Raw genomic sequence first — 18218 nt, 5'->3', positions numbered from 1 at the left:
AATCTCAGCATTTTGGGAGGCCAAGGTGGGAGGATCACTTGAGCCCAGGAGTTCATGTCTAGCCTGGGCAACACTTTTTCCTACAAATAAGAATTTAAAAATTAGCCAAGCATGGTGGCACATACTAATGGTTTCAGCTACTCATAAGGCTGAGTAGGATTGTAGTTTCTGCTTAGGTCTCTTGAAATACTCATTCCAGGAGAAGACAGCTAACACATAAGAAGATGGACTAGCTGAGATTGCCATGCTGTGAGGAAGTACAATTAGCCACGAGAAGAGGCCTCATTGAGTAAGAGATTGTTGACCAACCCAGGTGGTCAACAATGAGGAGGATTGCTTGAGCCCAGGAAGCTGAGGTGAGGTTGCAGTGAGCTGTGATCACACCACCGCACTCCAGCTTGGGCAACAGTAGAACACTATCCCTATCTCTCTCTCTGTCTCTTTTTAAGCCATAGCAACAAAGACTTATGCTGAACTAAGTTCTGGTTCTTTTAGAAAATAAAGGTCATTATTTAGTCCATGACAGGAGTTATTTATTCAGATCATTGTCTTCCAGGCAAGAGAAGACCAAGTTCAGAGTTTATTCAAATATTATAGTCTCTATGGTAAAGCCGATTCTAATGTTTTATTTTCATGCTTCCTTATTGGAAGAACTAAATTTTACTTGTTCCCCTCCCTCTATACTTTGAACCTGCAAGTTCAAGACAAGGATTTACAGCAGAATCTTAGTCCCTGGTATGACAAGGTTCCTAATTACAGTGTCTGGCTACGCTCTGAAGACAAAACAAGGGCATAGGCAATGTGCCCCAGCATGTTACATATTCACTCACCTGTGCAACTACCTTCCTGGTGAAAGTAGCCATCTGGGCACTGGGAGAGGCACTGCCCATCCAACAGCACATGGGAAGGCCCACAGTCTGTGCAGTTACGTGGGCTTTTCCCTGCACATCTGAAACAGGACTGGTGGCAAGCTGGGGGAAAGATAAAGCAAAGGAGACAATCAGGAAAGCCCCACAAGACACAGATGGTAACTCTATCTCTCCCGTTAACATTCCTGGGTCAGAGTATGTTCTGTACATTCACTTGGTTTTCCCAGGGACAGGCCGCATATCTCACACACTTCTCTCTAAAGGCAGTCTCCTGCAAAGCAAGCATTTGTGGAACCCAGATTAAGTAAAGCACAAGTGCCTCAAAACAGAAATAACCATTTGCAGAATCATACATTTCTTTCTTCCTAAGTTCCCATTCTCAGAGAATGTGAAATAAAAAACAGGAAGCCGGAAAACAGTTCTCCCTCCCTTGGGACAGCTCTCTATCACTAGATATTCTGCTGCTTATCGGGTTGCTCAAATCAAAGAGAAAAGCTGGTGAGAGCTTCACTTATTGATTTCACATAGGTTTATAAAGTGCCTACTCTGAGATGGAGACTGGGCATACACAGATGAGAATTGCCCAACATGTTGAGCTGCTCAAACTAGTTGCTACAACAGACACCCAAGCAAGCTACTGAAATAGAATGAATGAAAGACAGAGTGTAGCACAGAGAATAAGAGCATCACATCATAGCTCTATGTGAATTCGACTAACTCATTTCTCAAGGCTCCTGCTTCCTCATTTATAAAACAAGGATCCAAACAGAACTTATTGCATGGGATGTTGTGGACACTAATTGGGCTGATGAATATGAATTCTTAGGATAGTGCTGGACACACAGTAAGGGCTTAATAAATCTTGGCTATAAGCATTAACCTTAAGTGCTACGTTAGAACTACCCACAGGTGAAAAGAGAGTAAAGGCAAACAGAAAGAAAACATTTCTGCTTGCTTTCACTGGACCTTTAATGATAAAAGGGATAGTTGCATGACTTCTCAAGAGTAGCCATTGTCTTAATCATGCCTTTTTATTATCTATATTTTTGATTCTTTGACATCTGAAACCAAGCAGATTTTGGAGAGACTGACCCTCCCGGGGCTATATCCCTGGAGATAATAAATGATTTCCTTGGGAGCATGCCTTTCCTATGCAAACTAACTAATCCAAAACTCACACTCCCACCACCTCCCTTATCATACTCTTACACTCCAGGCTACTATTCTCCTGCCTTGGGGTCAGGTACTAGACAACTAGAGACAGTCTCTATACCTCACAGACCACTGTAATTATCCCAACTAGCCAATCCTAAGCCTGCTTACCCTACCTCACCCATCCCTTTCTACTGGCGCTAAAGTCTCTTGCCCATGTTTCCCCCATCACCTCTGCCTCCTGACTGACCCTGGTGCTCCCCCTTGTGGCCCTTTATGCCATGGGGTGCCCCTTCCTCTTTGGAGCTGTGAGTAACAAACTTTTCAATGGCAACAGTCTCCTGATCTTCTGGCCTCACCACACCGGAATAATAAAAACTACGTGTTAAAACAACCAGCCATTTATCTCCAATCATTCATTTGTCACTGAGCCTCAAGTAACTTCAAGTACTGGGGATACAATGATGAGTAAGACAAAGACCTGGTTCTTCATGCAGATAATCCCATGCATTTCAGGCCATCTTCTGCCCAATGGACAAGATCCACCAGACTACAGAGACACCCTCTGAGTACATTCACTGTGCCTCAGCTTGGAAGGACCAGAAGTGATTTTACACCACTGAGATCTCCATTGCCACCAACCCCTAATAAAATGTAACATAGAATCTTTAATATATATATGGAGCTAACGTTCAGCTAGGACATCCTGGTTCATCAGTACTGGTGGTTAAAGTATTGAACTACTTCCATGCAGGTTGGTATATGGCTGTTACCCTAAGCCTTCCAGTGCTCTGCTGCAGCCTTGACCCCACCCCTAGCACCCTGCCCCACTCATAGCCTGGCACCTACAGGCTAATACCCATACCAGGAGACTCCCAGGACTCTGCTCCTGAACTCAGGTCAATGCCATTCTCACTGGGCAGTGCCCATGCCTTACAGGTTAATAAATATTTTGATCACCGTCCCTGGATATACTACAGAGTTTTATTCAAGAGTATTTTTTACTATATGATAAACAGAATCTAGAGATCCATATTTTTAGTTAATGTTCTTTTTCTCAAATTCAATTTTATTTTTTAAGATTATGAAACAACCCTATTAGCATAAGTCACAGCTAGGAATTTTTTCCCAAGTATTTTCAGACTCCTCTTAAAATAATGAATAAACTGATGTTTAAGAAAATATTATTATAAAAGAAGGATATACATTAGTGCCTTATTTAAGACATGTTTAACACAAAGTGAAACAGTATGTAAAGGAAAGTGAGGTGGCAATACTTTAAAACACAGCTAAATAATATTGTTAACACAAAGCTTTGCAGGATAATATGGGGGAAGCATCTTGAAGCAACACATTTTTGCACACCTAAATATATGTCTGATGATATCATTAGGTTTATATCAGACTTTACAAGATTGCTAAAATCCCTAGCTCTTCCTGTTATACGTCTTTAATCAATAGGAAATCAAAGTGTATCACTGTGGAATTGAAAATTGGAGAAAGATTAATTAATGCATTATGAGTACAAACATTTCATTTCACTTGGTCACAAAATGAATGAAATAGTCTTACTCAATGTGTATAAAGGTTATTTTTCGATTATATACAATGGGAAGGTAAAGAGGACAAACAAGTTGAAAGGCTGGTAGGCCAAGAAGTCCAGAAGAAAGTCCCTGTGCATCCACTAGATTTTAGAAATAAGCTCCAATGAACGTTGCCACGACAGTCTTCAGAAGACTTCATTGGAAATGTTTAAGAACTAACTAGATAATGAACTAGTTAGTTGCTGTGGGTACAGAGGGAAAGGAATATGCTGGAATATACTGGATGATGATCCTCTTAAAGTATTTTTTTTTCTCTATAATGCTCTGTTTCTGCAAGTACAGACATTAACATCTGCATCCTTTAAAAAAAAAAAGTCATGAAACTTCAATTCCGTGCTGGTTTTGGAAATATCGACACTATTTCAGTGACTTATATGAGGCTTAATCATTCTATGGAAGCTGATTTCATAGCAGGAGTTCTGTCTGAAGTCTAACATCCTTCAAGGAAGACTGAACCCATTACAGAGCATATATGGGAGATATCTGAAAGAAGTTCTATGAATAATTCCTCCATGCAATACTACATTTTTAGAGACTGGCTTTCCAGTTAATGGCTAAGTACATATATTTCTGAAAAAGTATAAGTGAGCTGCTTACGCACTGAAAAGTGTCCTTAGGTGACTATAAAGTCCAGTCAACCTGACCTCAGCAAACACTGTACCTAAAATAATTAAACATATCATTTTTTATTCATTCTATTTTCCATGTATATTTCAAACAACCGATACTACTGTTTTCCTTTTTTAATGATACAAAAAAAGTGATAACGTGTCCCTACTTTCATATCATACAAACTTTCCTGGCTTTTCATGTCAAACACAAATTTTGAGGGGTGCTTCTCTCAAAATATGATGTAGATATCAAAATCCTCTAGACTCACAATAGGAGTACTGTGATAAGAGCTAAAAACTGAAATAAGTAAACTTAATCAAAATTGATCTCCCCCTTACCCTCACCCTCCGTTTCCTTCTTCTCATTACTTTTTGTTTGTCGTTTTTTCTTGGTGAAAGAGTTTTGCTCTGTCACCCAGGCTGGAGTTCAGCAGCATGATCATAGTTTTCTGAAGCCTCAAACTTCAGACCTCCAGCAATCCTCCTACCTCAGCTTCCCAAACCACTAGGATTGTAGGTGTCAGCCACTGTGCTCAGTCTTTTTTTGTTTTCTTTTTTAAATGAACACGATTTAACATCCCCAATCTCTTATTCTGACTAGATTAGAAACTCTTTAAGAGTAAAAATCATGTCTTTTTCATCTCTATGATCCCTGCAGTGCCTATCACAGTCCCTTGTCCCTGTCATGTCATAAATTCTCAATAAATGTATTTCTGATGACTAAATGGGTGGCCAGGTAGGTGTGTGTGCTGGGGTGGATAGATGGATGGAAGCATTGGCATCATACTTATCTAGTTCTGCTGTATTTGAAAATTTCTTTCAGCCTCTTTCTCTAACCACCTCATAAATATTGAAGTTTCTCCCAATTCCACCCTTTACCCTTCCTTTTCTTACTCTTGGGCAAACTTTCCCATAGATTTAATGATGACCTCCATGCTAGTAAGTCCTAAATTTATGTGTACAGCTTTGACCTTTATCCTGAACTCTGATCACATAAATCTACTACCTAGGAGATATCTTTTCTTGGTGTTTCAAAAGTATCTTATATTCCTCACTTCCAAAATACTACTCTGCATCTACTTCTAAGCTCATCCCATATCCACTTAATGTAAATTGTGGACATCGGTCCAAAACTTTACTCACTATCCATCCCCAACCCCACATCCTACTCCCCTACCTGCTATTTCTTTTGTATTCCCTATCTCACTTGGTAGCTCCACCATTCACCAAGTTACTCATGCTGAAACCTTGCAGTTATCCTACACTTTTACTTTTCTATCGCCACAACCCATTCAAGCTCTGTTGATTTTACTTCCTAAATCTCTATCAAATCTATCCCACCTTCCCTCCACCCCTTAATATGGACCTTCAACATCATTCATGACCTGGGTTAGTGCAGCAGCTTCCTAACCGGCCCTACACTGCTTCTGCCTATTTACTCGCCACACATCCACTGGATAGATCTTTATAAAATGTGAATTGACCAAATTATTTCCCTACTTAAAATATTTTAATAGTTTACCCATACCAACAATGTGAACTCTAAACTCCTTAGCACAGCACATAAAGCACTTCATGTAACGTCCCACACACACCCTGCATCTCAGCGTCATTCTGCACAATTCTCCTCTCTGGACTCTATACTACAAGAACACCAAACACATTGTACTTCTCCAAATACGCCTTTGCACTTACTGTTTTCTTGGCCTAGAATGCCCTTTCTTACCTTTTTTACCTGGTGAACTCCCATTAATCCCTCAAAGGCTTAATCATGGAAAGTTTTCCCTCTACAAATCTTTCCTCACTACCTTCTCTCCTAGACAGAGCCCATCTACTTTGTGCTATTTCAGTCCCTTGTGGCTGCTGCTATTACGGCATGTGTCATGCTGTTTTAATTACTTGCTTAGATGTCAGTCTCTCCTACTTGATCATGCTTTCCTTCAGGCATGGTCTGTAGCTTTTTCATCTTTCTCTCCCCAAAGCCTGGCACACCCATGCTATAAAAGCAAGAAGGGGAAAGTGAAGAGGCTGAACGTTACCAGAAGGCACCTATTTGTATAGCGCATGTCAGCACTCTAGGGACTACGTTAAAAGGCATTGCTTAATATAGATTCCATATGCTTAATCCAATTAATGGAAGAGAATTCCAACTTCATAAACGGTAACATACTCTTAAGCTGTGCAGGCAGACTCCTGCCCACGTATTTCTTTAATTAAAACTCTTTGCCTTGAGGCCTTTGGTGAGTCGTAGCAACAACTAAATGATCAAAATACACAGAGCATGCTTTATTTCTTCCCATTCACCTAAACCAAGTTAATTAATTGACCAAAGAAACTGGTGAATTATTTTTTTAAAAACCTGATACTAAACCTTTAGCAATTTTGTGCCATTTTGCTCTGTGCAGTAAGACCCAGCCCTAGGAGGCTAGAAACATTTAGTTGCTGAAATTCCCCTGATAAATCCCTGACCAAAGCTCCATCACCAATCTAAGTACAATGAAAAGGCAGGGATTGTTGGGATGTTTATTACCTCTGCATTCTTTTTTAAAACACCATGTTTCTTCTGAGATAACAAATTAGACAATGTGTAAGTAAAACCCGTTATTGTTGTACAGAGTTCATTTTTAAAGTAAAAGCTTGTAATTTCTTCAAAATTATATCATCTTTAATCCTCATGCTGAACTGTGTGGAAATTGAAAGACTCCATTATTAATTTGCCACGGAATTGGGGCAATTACATGGCTAATCTAATCGACCTGACCATGTTCATATTCAGTCCCAGTCACCACTGCCAAATTGTGTAATGGCGACTTAGCTCATTATTAATTGGATGGCCTGGCCTGAAATTAAATTGTAAAGCTCTAGTGTGACATGCAAAAAAAAAAAAAAAAAAAAAAAGGAATCTGAGCTTAATAAAAAGAAAGTAAGTAAATACGTTCTGGGCAACTATGTCCTGTATTAGAACCCAGGATCCCTCATTGCTAAATCATTCTTTATTTGGTTCCTCCTAAGCATCACTTTTTTCATCTATAAAGCAGGAGTAGATATATGCAAACTTTCAAGATTTTCAACAAAATTATTGGTTGTGAGGACTTTCTAAACTATAAGGGGATATATATCCACATGTATGTGTGTTCATGTGTGTGTGTTATATAAACAACTGGCCGAATTTATGCCATAAGATTAAAAGTAGTAATCTCAAAATGAAAGGGTTATAGGTAGTGTTGACAGATAAACACAAGACACTCAATTAAATATGAATTTCAGATAAATGATAAATCATATTTTAGAATATCTTATGCAATATTAGAGATATGCTTATACTATAAAAATTATTCATTTTTTAAAACTTGCTAAAGCCTGCATTTTTATTTGCTAAACCAAATATAGTAATAGGTATTCTTTTTCTCTTTTTTCCCCCTTATCTATATTTTTTAAAGTTTCTATAATATGTATAATACATGGAATGAGAAAAATCAAAAATGGGGATGTCTTACTAACTGTTGAAGAGAGAAAGAGGCATACCAGTGCTGAAGTGATAAGCTGCTGCTTCTTTGATTAGAAGCTTTGCTTCTCCAAACTGTGGTCCAGGGATCAGCAGCAACAGCCTCACCGAGGTGCATGTTATAAACGCAGCAACTCAGATCTCACTCCCACCCTACTGAATCTCAATCTACATTTTAACAAGATTCCCAAGAGAGTCCTATGAGAAATTCTGTTCTAGAGAGACCTCAAATAAAAGCTAAGTCTTCAAAATAATTAAACCTTTTAAAAGAAAAAAGAAATCCTTCAAACAAAGTGGAAGGAGAATCAGAGGCTGAGCTGAGCAATTTAAACAGATCCAAGGAACATCAGTAGCAGAGGCCTCCAAGAGACATAGAGCTCTAGATCCTTTGCTCTGTCTGTCCATCCCTGGGCTGCCATGTACTGCCACACCGGTTGTCACTAGTGACTCCAGGAGGAGCCAGGCACAAAGGTAGCTATGAGAATAGCACCCCTGGGGTTGTGCAGCAGAGCAACACCTCCCCCTGCCCTCATCTAGATTCACACTCACAGAGGCATGGGAATCAGTGAAGGAAGACTGATAAAAAAGTAAAAAATGTTTTTCTGATGTTGTTTTGGATGACACAGGTTTTTATTAATTTGTTGTAATTTGTTTAGTTGTTTTTTTTTTTTTTTTTTTTTTGCAAGGGGCTGATGTGTATTTCTTGGGTTTGGGTTTGCTTTTTAATGAAGTCACTTGAATCTGTCAGTGCTAGCGAACATTCAGCTAAACTCATGAGATCGACTTGATGAAATTACTACAATTACTACAATTCTTCTTTTAGCTAATACTCAGTAGTAATAGTTAATAAATGTGCACAATTTGGATTGATTATTGAAAATGTCTCCAATCTTTTACAATTAGCAACAAACTCTCTTTTGTGCCAGCAATTCTAGCCACACATTGGAAACATAGAGGCCTTGTGAAAAAGAAACATGAAGTCAAAGTTCTGCCTTCTGAAGCACCCAGTTCATTTTTTTTGATGAGCCAAAGCACAGGACAAATACATACAAGTGGCCATCCCCATATTCCCAGAGCTCTTCTGCTTTCTAGTCACATCAGCCCATTCCTCTCCCCTCCATTACCTTGCTGGGGGCTTCTGGGCACAGACGAGCATCCATGGGTTTTGTTGCTGCTACTGTTATTCATTCATTCATTATTTATTTATTATCTGTTTCTCTCACTAAAATACAAGTTCCATGAGAAAAGGAATTTTCATGTGACCCATTTGACAGTATATTCGCAGTGCCTAGAAATGCCTGGCACCCAGGAGACACTCAACGAACATTTGCAGGAGGAATGAATAAAGACAGACTGTCCTCCAGCTTCCAATAAGTAGTGTTCTTTTTGATCACTGTTAATTTTAAATATTTTTTGTCCTCTCATTGCAGACTCAGATTTTAGTCAAGTATCTGTAGTATTGTTTCTTCATCCTGCACTAGGGTTTGTTGTGTGGCTCAAAGTAAAAACTTTTATGGTAACTTCTGACACCACTTCAGTGTCTAAGTAAATTGCTTCTTCCTATAACGAATCTATCTCTCCCTTTAATTAGCTGCAGTAATATTCTAATCACTCTGTGCTGTAGTTTCAAAGGAAGAAGGAGAGTTCCAGAAAACAGTTGTTTTTCTCTTCCTTACAGAAGCACTTGAAACTAAAGGTGCTGTAAAAGAAACCCTCAGTAGTGCGTATGTGTGCACACACTCATACGTACACATGTACACACACGCCCATCGAACCTTTTTAATATTCTGTAGAGAGGTAAGGATATTTCTGGGACGATGTGGGAAGAAGAGCCCAATGCAATCTCATAGAACTCCCAGGCCTGATTCATAGACAACACTTCAGCAGAATTGAAAATGGAACAGATTATGGGAAGGCAGAAAGGTTTCCAGAGATACCGGATGAGTGACAGGAAATACATCAATCAGCACACGTAGCACTCAGGTAAGGATGGAAACAATTGGTAGTTGTGCTCAGTTTCCCAATGGAATCTTAGGCAACTCAATTAACCTCTTTCTGCCACATTCTCATCACTTGTAAATTGAGTACAACAACCTACCTAGTGGAGATTGCACAGGGATTTGCTAATAAACGTGAGTAGACAGCTATATGTAGGATACCTAATAATATTATGTTAATGAGCATAAAGTCACAGGGCTACAAGGGACTCAAGAGGTCAATTCAGTCCTTTCACATGGGACCACAATTAAACCATTCCAGCAGAATTAGATTCTAACCTTTTTTTTTTTTTCAGACCAACTTTTGTTCTTGTTGCCCAGGCTGGAACGCAATGGCGTGATCTCGGCTCACTGCAATCTCTGCCCCCTGGGTTCAAGCAGTTCTCCTGCCTCAGCCTCCCGAGTAGCTGGGATTATAGGCACATGCCACCACGCCCAGCTAATTTTTTTTATTTTTAGTAGAGATGGGGTTTCACCATGTTGGCCACGCTGGTCTTGAACTCCAGAGTTCAAGGTGATCCACCTGCCTTGGCCTCCCAAAATGCTGGGATTACAGGTGTGAGCCACCGCGCCCAGTCAGATTCTAATCTTTTTAAAGGTGCCTGTATAAAGGGCTTCCCAGAAAACTTCCCTTTGTCAAGGATGTTTTCTTAAATGTAAGATGCTCTAATCCTGAAGCATTAGTATGCTGTGCTTCTCTCCCTGTATGGAAAGGAGACTAGGAGCTGTACCACCTTGAACAGTTGGTCATATGAACTCTTTAGCCACTGGAATACAGTAGTGTGACGGTTTATAGCACGGATACTGGATACCAGATTTCGGTTCCCACTGGATTCTACTCTGTCCTGGCTACATGACTTTGAGCACATCACAACCTCAACTTCCTCAAGCCTCAGTTTCCGCTCCTACACAATAGTTGTCCTACTGATCCCATAAGGTTGGCATTGAGACTAAGTAAGCAACACCAGTAAGGTACTTCTCACAGTGCCTGACTCATGGTGGGTATTGAATAAATGGTCATATTATTTTCTGGGCTAAAAAACCCTGGTCAGTCTAATTTTTAATTATTTACAATTCTAACTATTTCTGAACTCACTCCAAATTCCCCATTTTTGAATGTTTAATGTGGTGCTCAAAATTGTAAGAAGGACCTAACTGCACTGAGTGGTCTAGGAAGATGTCACTTTGATTTTTCACGGGAGCATTGTACCAAAGGGAAAACCAGAATCATCAGGCTACAGTGAGGAATTTCCTGTGGGCTTTTCTAGCTTCTCTGCCTTCAACCTGTGTGCCACAAAAGCCAGGGGTCTCACTTAGCATCTCTCTGAATTCTTGGAAACACTGGTGTTCCTGGAGGTCTAATTCCCCTGTGGTTTCCACTAAAAACCTCGGGGTGCACAGTTCAAGGTTGTGTAAAGCTATGCAGACTAGTTTCACACATTCCATCAAATCACAGATCACTTCTGCAACAATGTGGGAGATTGGGAGGGAGAGAGAAGTTATGCTTTCTGTTTCTGTTTTATCCTTGTACTTTCCTCATATCAAGCAGGGCTAGGCACTATAATTATCTTCTTTAGGGGATATGGGTTTTGCCAGAAAGCAGAAATGGCTGGAGGAAGCTTGTCTGGCAAACCTAAACCCACTGAAGATAACGGAGAAGCAATTAAACAGAGGAGAAAAATACTTTTTTCCGCCCCTTGCTCCCCAGCACCTCCCCTCCCACCGGAGTCTGTGGGGTCCCTAAGGAAAAAGCCACATCACCCTCCACTTTGGCACCTGGAAGTAACCAGACCACAGGAGAAGGCTGTGTGGCGTGTGCCTTGGGATGGCACTGGGACTCGGCAGCAACAAAGATGCCCATATTCCACAAGTGGTTATAAAAACAGCCACAGGAGTTTAAATGGCCACAGAGAGGTTGGGCAATGCATACATGGTAGAAACCAGGATGTCTGGAGAGTAGCGACCGTCCCCTCAATTTCTGGGCACCATGAAAATCCCCTGGAGTCTGAAGCCTCCCAGGGAGCAGGGGATTCCCCATGATGTTCCAGGACACCTGAGTATTTGGAGGGAGGTTCGCACCTACGGAGCAGGAGGGCTTCACAATTTACCAGCAACTTCGACACTCCTCACCGTCTTTGAGCCTAGCAAAAAGGCTACAAGTCAGCCTATTCTAACGCTGTGAATACAAACACTCAGAGAGGTTAAATGTCTGGTCCCGGGTCTCTGCATTTTAATTCTGCATCCTTGCAACTGTGCCATATGACACCTTTTGTCTGAAAATTTTTAACCTAGTCTTGAAACCCACATTTCCCTGTGAGGGTATATTGAAATGGAGGCCACTTCAGTGAGCAGACTTGTAGGATACAAAACTGAATTTGCAGCATGCTTATTATTGTTACATTACAAAGATAAACACGCAAAGCTATGAATATGAAAAAAGACTCAGATGTCATAACAAAATGGAAAAGGCAATTGGGTTTAGGTAGTGTGTAGATTATAAAATTTTTAATGAACATATGTTTACAATGAAAAATATAAATTAATGATTTTTTTTTAGGTAGCTTTAGAGTCAAACTATTCACCCAACAGCAAGGCAGCTACTTGTGGGAACAGAAAGGAAACTATACCCTTCCCTTTCATCTCCTCATAGATGGCCTGGCTATTGAGTCAAATTATTCAGGATGTCATCAATTCTCTATAGATGCTATGTCAAGGCAAACAGCAGAAATCACTTCTAAATTTTGACAGAAGTCCAGATTTTGCCCTGAAGGGACCAATTCATATTCAGAGTAGCAAATTAGAAGAAATAATAAATGAAGTTCTACGATGAGCTCTGAGTCTTTTGTAACTACACATAGTGGTCCCTGAAAGAATTTCTGTCTGAGACTTCCGCGAATGGAACTTTGGAAAAGGTAGAGTCAAAGGGATTAGCTCTTTAAGATCATCTATGGTTCACAAAGGGAGGGAGGCTATTGGTGGGGGCTACTCTTTTGCACGTTGGTCTCCTGCTTTATTCACAAGCATCTTGGAACCACTCTAACATGAAACATAGATCTTCTTCTTGGCTTTGGTCCCACCTTACAGGATCTCTCAAGAGGTAAGCCCAGAGGCTACCTAACACTTTCTCAAATCATGCTTACCTTCACATATGCCAGTGCTCTCCAAGTAAAAATGGGCTCTACACTGGGCTAGACACTCGCCAGAGGGGATGCCCGCCCCAGACAGCTGCTCCACTTGCAGTCCTTCCTCTGGCTTCTTACACCCAGTACAGTGAGAGGGTGCAGGACCCATACAAGCCAGGCAGGAGAAGTGACAGGCTGCAAATGGAAATAAAAGGCAGAAAATAATACAAGGATCAAACGTATGTTGCAAATCTTTCATTAAATCAAACCCACTTAGAAAAGTTCACCAAACGCAGCGTTTCAGCGTATTATTTTTCTAATGTTCTATATAAAGCACAGAGTGATAATAATGTTTGTGAAAGGAACAGTGAGGGGTGGTGTTAACCAGTCACATCTCCCAGGTCCCATAAGGGCTGTCGGGCTAGACAACAAACAAACAAAACCAGAAAACTGGACAATATTGGCTTGGTTCTCCAGAGAAACACACTCACTAAATGACGATTTAACATTACACCTTTGGTTTTTATTGTAGCTTTTTAGAACCATTCATATGGAAGCCATTACTGTATCTTTTGCAAAAATAGTGGTTGTGTTATTACCTATGAGTCATCCATCATCCACTAGATAGGGGTCCAGGCAATAAATTCCTCTTAGAATTTATCTGGGTTAAGGCTGCTCTTCTAGACAAGAAAGAGGCCCCTTTGAGCACCAATGATCCATCACCGTGTTTTGCTTACCCTGGCTACTGGTGAAAAGCAAAGCCAAATAAGGTAGTCAAACTATCTGGTGCCCATATTTGAATACAATTAACTCTCCTGTTCTTTAAAAGATTCTCTCAATTTTCTCTTCCAAAACAGTTGTTGCAGCTTTCCTACTTCAAATACGTTCTTCTTGTAACTATTCTCAAACTCTGTTCTAAGGATCCCGATGTACAAATAAATATACAGTGATTTCGCTTAATTATGATGTACAAATAAATATACATTGATTTCACTTAAAGTGTTTGTTCCCAATATTCTAGTTTCAAAATGCTTAAATGATATCGCCCTCCCAAGGAGCCCAAAGCCTTTATGGCAAACAGCTATTTAAGATTTTGCTGCCGGGCGCGGTGGCTCAAGCCTGTAATCCCAGCACTTTGGGAGGCCGAGACGGGCGGATCACGAGGTCAGGAGATCGAGACCATCCTGGCTAACACGGTGAAACCCCGTCTCTACTAAAAAATACAAAAAACTAGCCGGGCGAGGTGGCGGGCGCCTGTAGTCCCAGCTACTCGGGAGGCTGAGGCAGGAGAATGGCGCGAACCCGGGAGGCGGAGCTTGCAGTGAGCTGAGATCCGGCCACTGCACTCCAGCCTGGGCGACAGAGCAAGACTCCGTCTCAAAAAAAAAAAAAAAGATTTTGCCATTTCACTCAGCCCAGAGGCATCGCTAGTGACTCTCAGTTTGCTCAGTAATATCATTACCAAAAAGAAATTCTTCAGGGAAAAACAAAATGAAGTCTAAGAAAAACATTAGCAAAGGTAGGAGAGTAGAGAAAGGAGGCAAGAGTTCTATTTTGTTTTAATGTACAGGAAAGAAAATAACATTCCCCCTAAAAACAGCCAGAAAATAAAAATCATAACCCTTTGAGTGTCTTCACAAATTTTCAAATGAATTTTTTTCAGATCAACCCTTCGCAAAACTATTGTAATGAAAAATGTTTATAATGTATGGATAGCCATAAAAGATACACTAGAAGAAAAGTTACACTGGAAAGTTATATTATTGAAAGAAGTAAATCTATGTTCTTGTGGGATAGCCTCTCAAGAATGATGGTGACACCAACAATACCTTTGCAGACCCCGTAGTCAGAGTAGAAGCCCTCTCCACAGTGGGGCAGACAGTGGCCTTGACGCAGAGCCTTGGGGGGGCTGCAGGCTGTACAGTGAGAGGCTGTGGGCCCAGAGCAGCTGGCACACGAGTTATGACAAACTGAGGAAGAAAGTGAGAGGGAGAACACCATGGGACGGGGTGAATAAAGCGCCCACTTCCTGACTGGGCTTCGCAAGCCTGGGACTCTTAGTCCCTCTGGATGTCACACCAAACCAAGGGGAAAATGTGTTGGGAGGTGGTTACACTGTCAGAACTGCCCACATGGCCCTTTACCCACCATTTAGCCATGCTCTACATATTGCTTATTAGCTACCCTTTATTTAGTGTTTGTATTAAGCACTTTCTACACATTGTCACTTTTAATTTTCCTAACAACATTATGAGGTAGTTATTACTAACTACATTTTATAGATGAGGAGACTGAAGTTAAAAAATTTACCTACGATTACAGGATTTATTCATAGCAGGGCTGAGATTTAGCCCTAGGTCCGTCTGGACCTAAACCTCACACTGCCTAAATGGGTTAGAGCGGAAAGGCTGTGGGTTGGAGTGTTGGAAGCACTGGCATTTTGACCAGTGTCTCCACCAATTCATCAATGCCCTCAGTCAAGCCTGGGTCTCTCCTGGCCTAGTTTTCTTGGTATGAGCACAGTGAAAGGTTGGACAAAATGATCATTTAAGATACTACCAGCTTTAACATTCTAGGATTTTAAGTAACAATTACAGTAATGACTCTGACCACAACATATGACAATGTTAGGAATACATGTCCCCTGCTTTGGCCCTGGTGTTAACAGGGACATCTCTGACTCTAAGGGACAGCTGCTGGTGGCATGGCCTGGCTGAGCCTCTAGCAGGGCTGGGGTCAGGAGTGAGATATGGGAAGAAGGCTCTGCAGGACCATGGTCAGGAGCTGGGGGTGGTGGGTAGAGATGGGATGAGAACGTGGGGTAGGACACAGAGGAAAGGTGGCGAACACTGGGTGAGTAAAGGTGTTGGCAGGCAAAGGGGAGGCTGCTAAGGAGAGATGTTGAGACGGGTCTAAACACCCTACACTATAAGACGGTAGGTAGATATGAGGAAGTGGGCATATGTTTCAGAGAGGAGAGCAGATCAAGATGTTCCAGGCAACAAGAAGTTCTCAGAGTTATCTGTGAGGAAAGACACAAGTCAGGTATATATATAAGGTTGAAATTTATAAAGTCTCAAATGGGTATGTTTCATAGTTTAGGCTATATAAGTCTGAAAGAAACAATGTATAAGCAGCACACAAAAACAAGTTTTCAATAGATACAGACTTTAGCTTTACTAGCTATCAAATTTGGTTTAACTTTTTAATTTTATTTTTGTGGTATGTTGTAGTTGTCAATACATGACCTACATCATACATGTCATATAAGAAATGATTCTGTTACATCTGCAACCTAAGTTAGTGATGGTTTACAAGTAAACAAGGACTGTATGTTAAAGATGTCTTGGGCTTTTCAAAAGGACCAAATGAACTCTAATGATGACTAATATACATAAGTCCTTCATGAAAGCACTCTAGTCCCCCAGCATCCACCCATATCTCCCACTCTCATACCAAATACACATAATGAAAAAGCTACCCCTTTTAAAGTAATGCTTTCCCATCATACACTCAAGTTCCCAAATGAGCAGCATATAGCACCAAGTATAGTCAAACATGTACTCAATACTTTTTGAAGATGATGGTGGTGACCCATCTCTTACCTTTGCACCTGCCAATGGCATCAGCATAGTACCCGCCAGGGCATTCAGACATGCATTTCCCATCATGCAGCACTGTCTTTTCAGTACAGGTAAGACACCTGGGGCTACTGGGCCCACAAGTCTCACAGGATTGGTCACAAGCTAAGGGGAGGCAAAAAAACCCATCAGAGAAAGGCAATAGTGAGCAAAAGAAGCAGTGAAGTCTATTCTTTACAATATCCACAATGGGTATCAATATCATCATCTCATTTTCTGGCTACTCAGCAGAATTCTGTTTCCTTGATTCCAACATTTCATTGGACTCTGTGCTTTTTGTTTTCACAGTTGAAAGAGAATTGAAGAATTATTCATTGAACTAAGCATAGCAAAGACTCTCAGGCACACCCACCAGTGTAACCAACTTAATACGAGGTTCGAAGTTAAAATGGCCTTAGAGGTGAGGTTGCCAGGTTTATCAAATAAAAATACCAGATGCTCCATAAAATTTGAATTTCAGATAAATAATAAATTTTTTTAGCATAAATATGGACCAAATATTTTATCCTTTATTCTACGCTACTTGGAGAGAGAATTTAGAAAGTCAAGATTCTACTAAGCAAGGTCACGCTACTAAAATTATGTTAAAATTGCTGAACTTCACACGGTCTTTCAGGATCTCATTCACTTATTTGTTTACCCCCTAAAACACCTGTTAAGGTCTGTGTCAGGTCTTATGCCAGGGGGTAGAAACACAAAAACCAAATCAACTAAGTTTTCACTTTAAGTAGCTTAGTAGTCTAATACAGGAAAAGAAATAGACAATATTGGAAATATCTAAAATATCACTCAGATCAATCTATATAGGCGCAATGAAAATTAAAAAAAAAAATGTGAGGGTGGGGGTAAGAGGTAGAAAAGTCAAGAAAGCATTCATAGAGGCGTGACCCTTGAGTATTGTCTTAGGAAGCAATGGGACCACGTCAGGCTGATGGGAATGTACTCCAGGCTGAGGCCACGAAGTAAGCTGAGTCTCAGAAACTGGGAGGAGACTAGGCTGCCCAGGAAAACAGCCGTTTCATTTGGCTGGAAAAGTGGGAAGGCCAGATTATAGAAACCTATGGCCTGACTCTGTTGTCTCGATTTTCATCCTAAGAAAGGCAATGAGTTTGAACCCCTGCAGTTCTAAACACAGTAGAAACATGGCTGTATTTGTGTCTAAGAAAGATCATTTTGGCCTCAGTTTGGAGGGTGAAGAGGTTAGAAGCCCTGCTGGAAGACCATGGCAATGAGCATGGAGCAAGATGAGTAAGGGTTGAATTAGAACTGTGGAGGTCGTGAGAGATTTGAGAGCAGTGAAGAAAAAACCATCTCACATGGCTTCCAGGGGTCTGTCTTGGGGGACAAGTGATGTCACTCACAGAGTACGGGAAGGAGAATAGGTGGGGGGGAGTGCCATGAGCTCAGTTTTGAACATGCACAATCCAGGGAGCAATGTGACTTACAGCTCTGGAGCTCGGGGGAGAGGTGTGGGGTCATCATATACAAGCAATTGTTGAAACTAAAAATTAGTTGAATGATTCAGGAAAACTATGCAGGATAAGACAGAAGTAGGCAAGGACCTGGGTAGCATCAGCACTTAAGAAAAGAAGAAGAAGAAGAAAAAAAAAAACTAGTACAGCTGACCAAGAAGAAATGATCCAAAGATAAGGAAGAGAAAAAAGAGCATGGTGACTGAGAAACCAAAGGAGAAAAAAGGTTTGCAAAAGAAAGTCAT

The 18218-nt window shown here is 40.8% G+C and overlaps 1 protein-coding gene across 4 annotated transcripts in view; it reads right to left on the bottom strand.

Moving 5' to 3' along the window:
- Positions 1-18218, bottom strand: part of FRAS1 (Fraser extracellular matrix complex subunit 1) — a 453697-nt gene that overhangs the window by 218061 nt on the left and 217418 nt on the right. For all 4 annotated transcript variants that reach the window (XM_031664538.1, XM_031664536.1, XM_031664537.1 and 1 more), the window contains exons 16-19: positions 16466-16606; positions 14690-14830; positions 12879-13055; positions 831-971 (exon numbers count right to left, since the gene is read on the bottom strand). In XM_031664538.1, the coding sequence (XP_031520398.1) occupies positions 831-971; positions 12879-13055; positions 14690-14830; positions 16466-16606 (600 nt within the window). The remainder of the gene's footprint in view (positions 1-830; positions 972-12878; positions 13056-14689; positions 14831-16465; positions 16607-18218) is intronic.

Source organism: Papio anubis, chromosome 3 (assembly GCF_008728515.1).
Source record: "Papio anubis isolate 15944 chromosome 3, Panubis1.0, whole genome shotgun sequence".
Lineage (NCBI taxonomy): Eukaryota > Metazoa > Chordata > Mammalia > Primates > Cercopithecidae > Papio > Papio anubis.
Note: the sequence above shows the minus strand (reverse complement) of the source record. Positions and strands in the feature narration are given on the sequence as shown.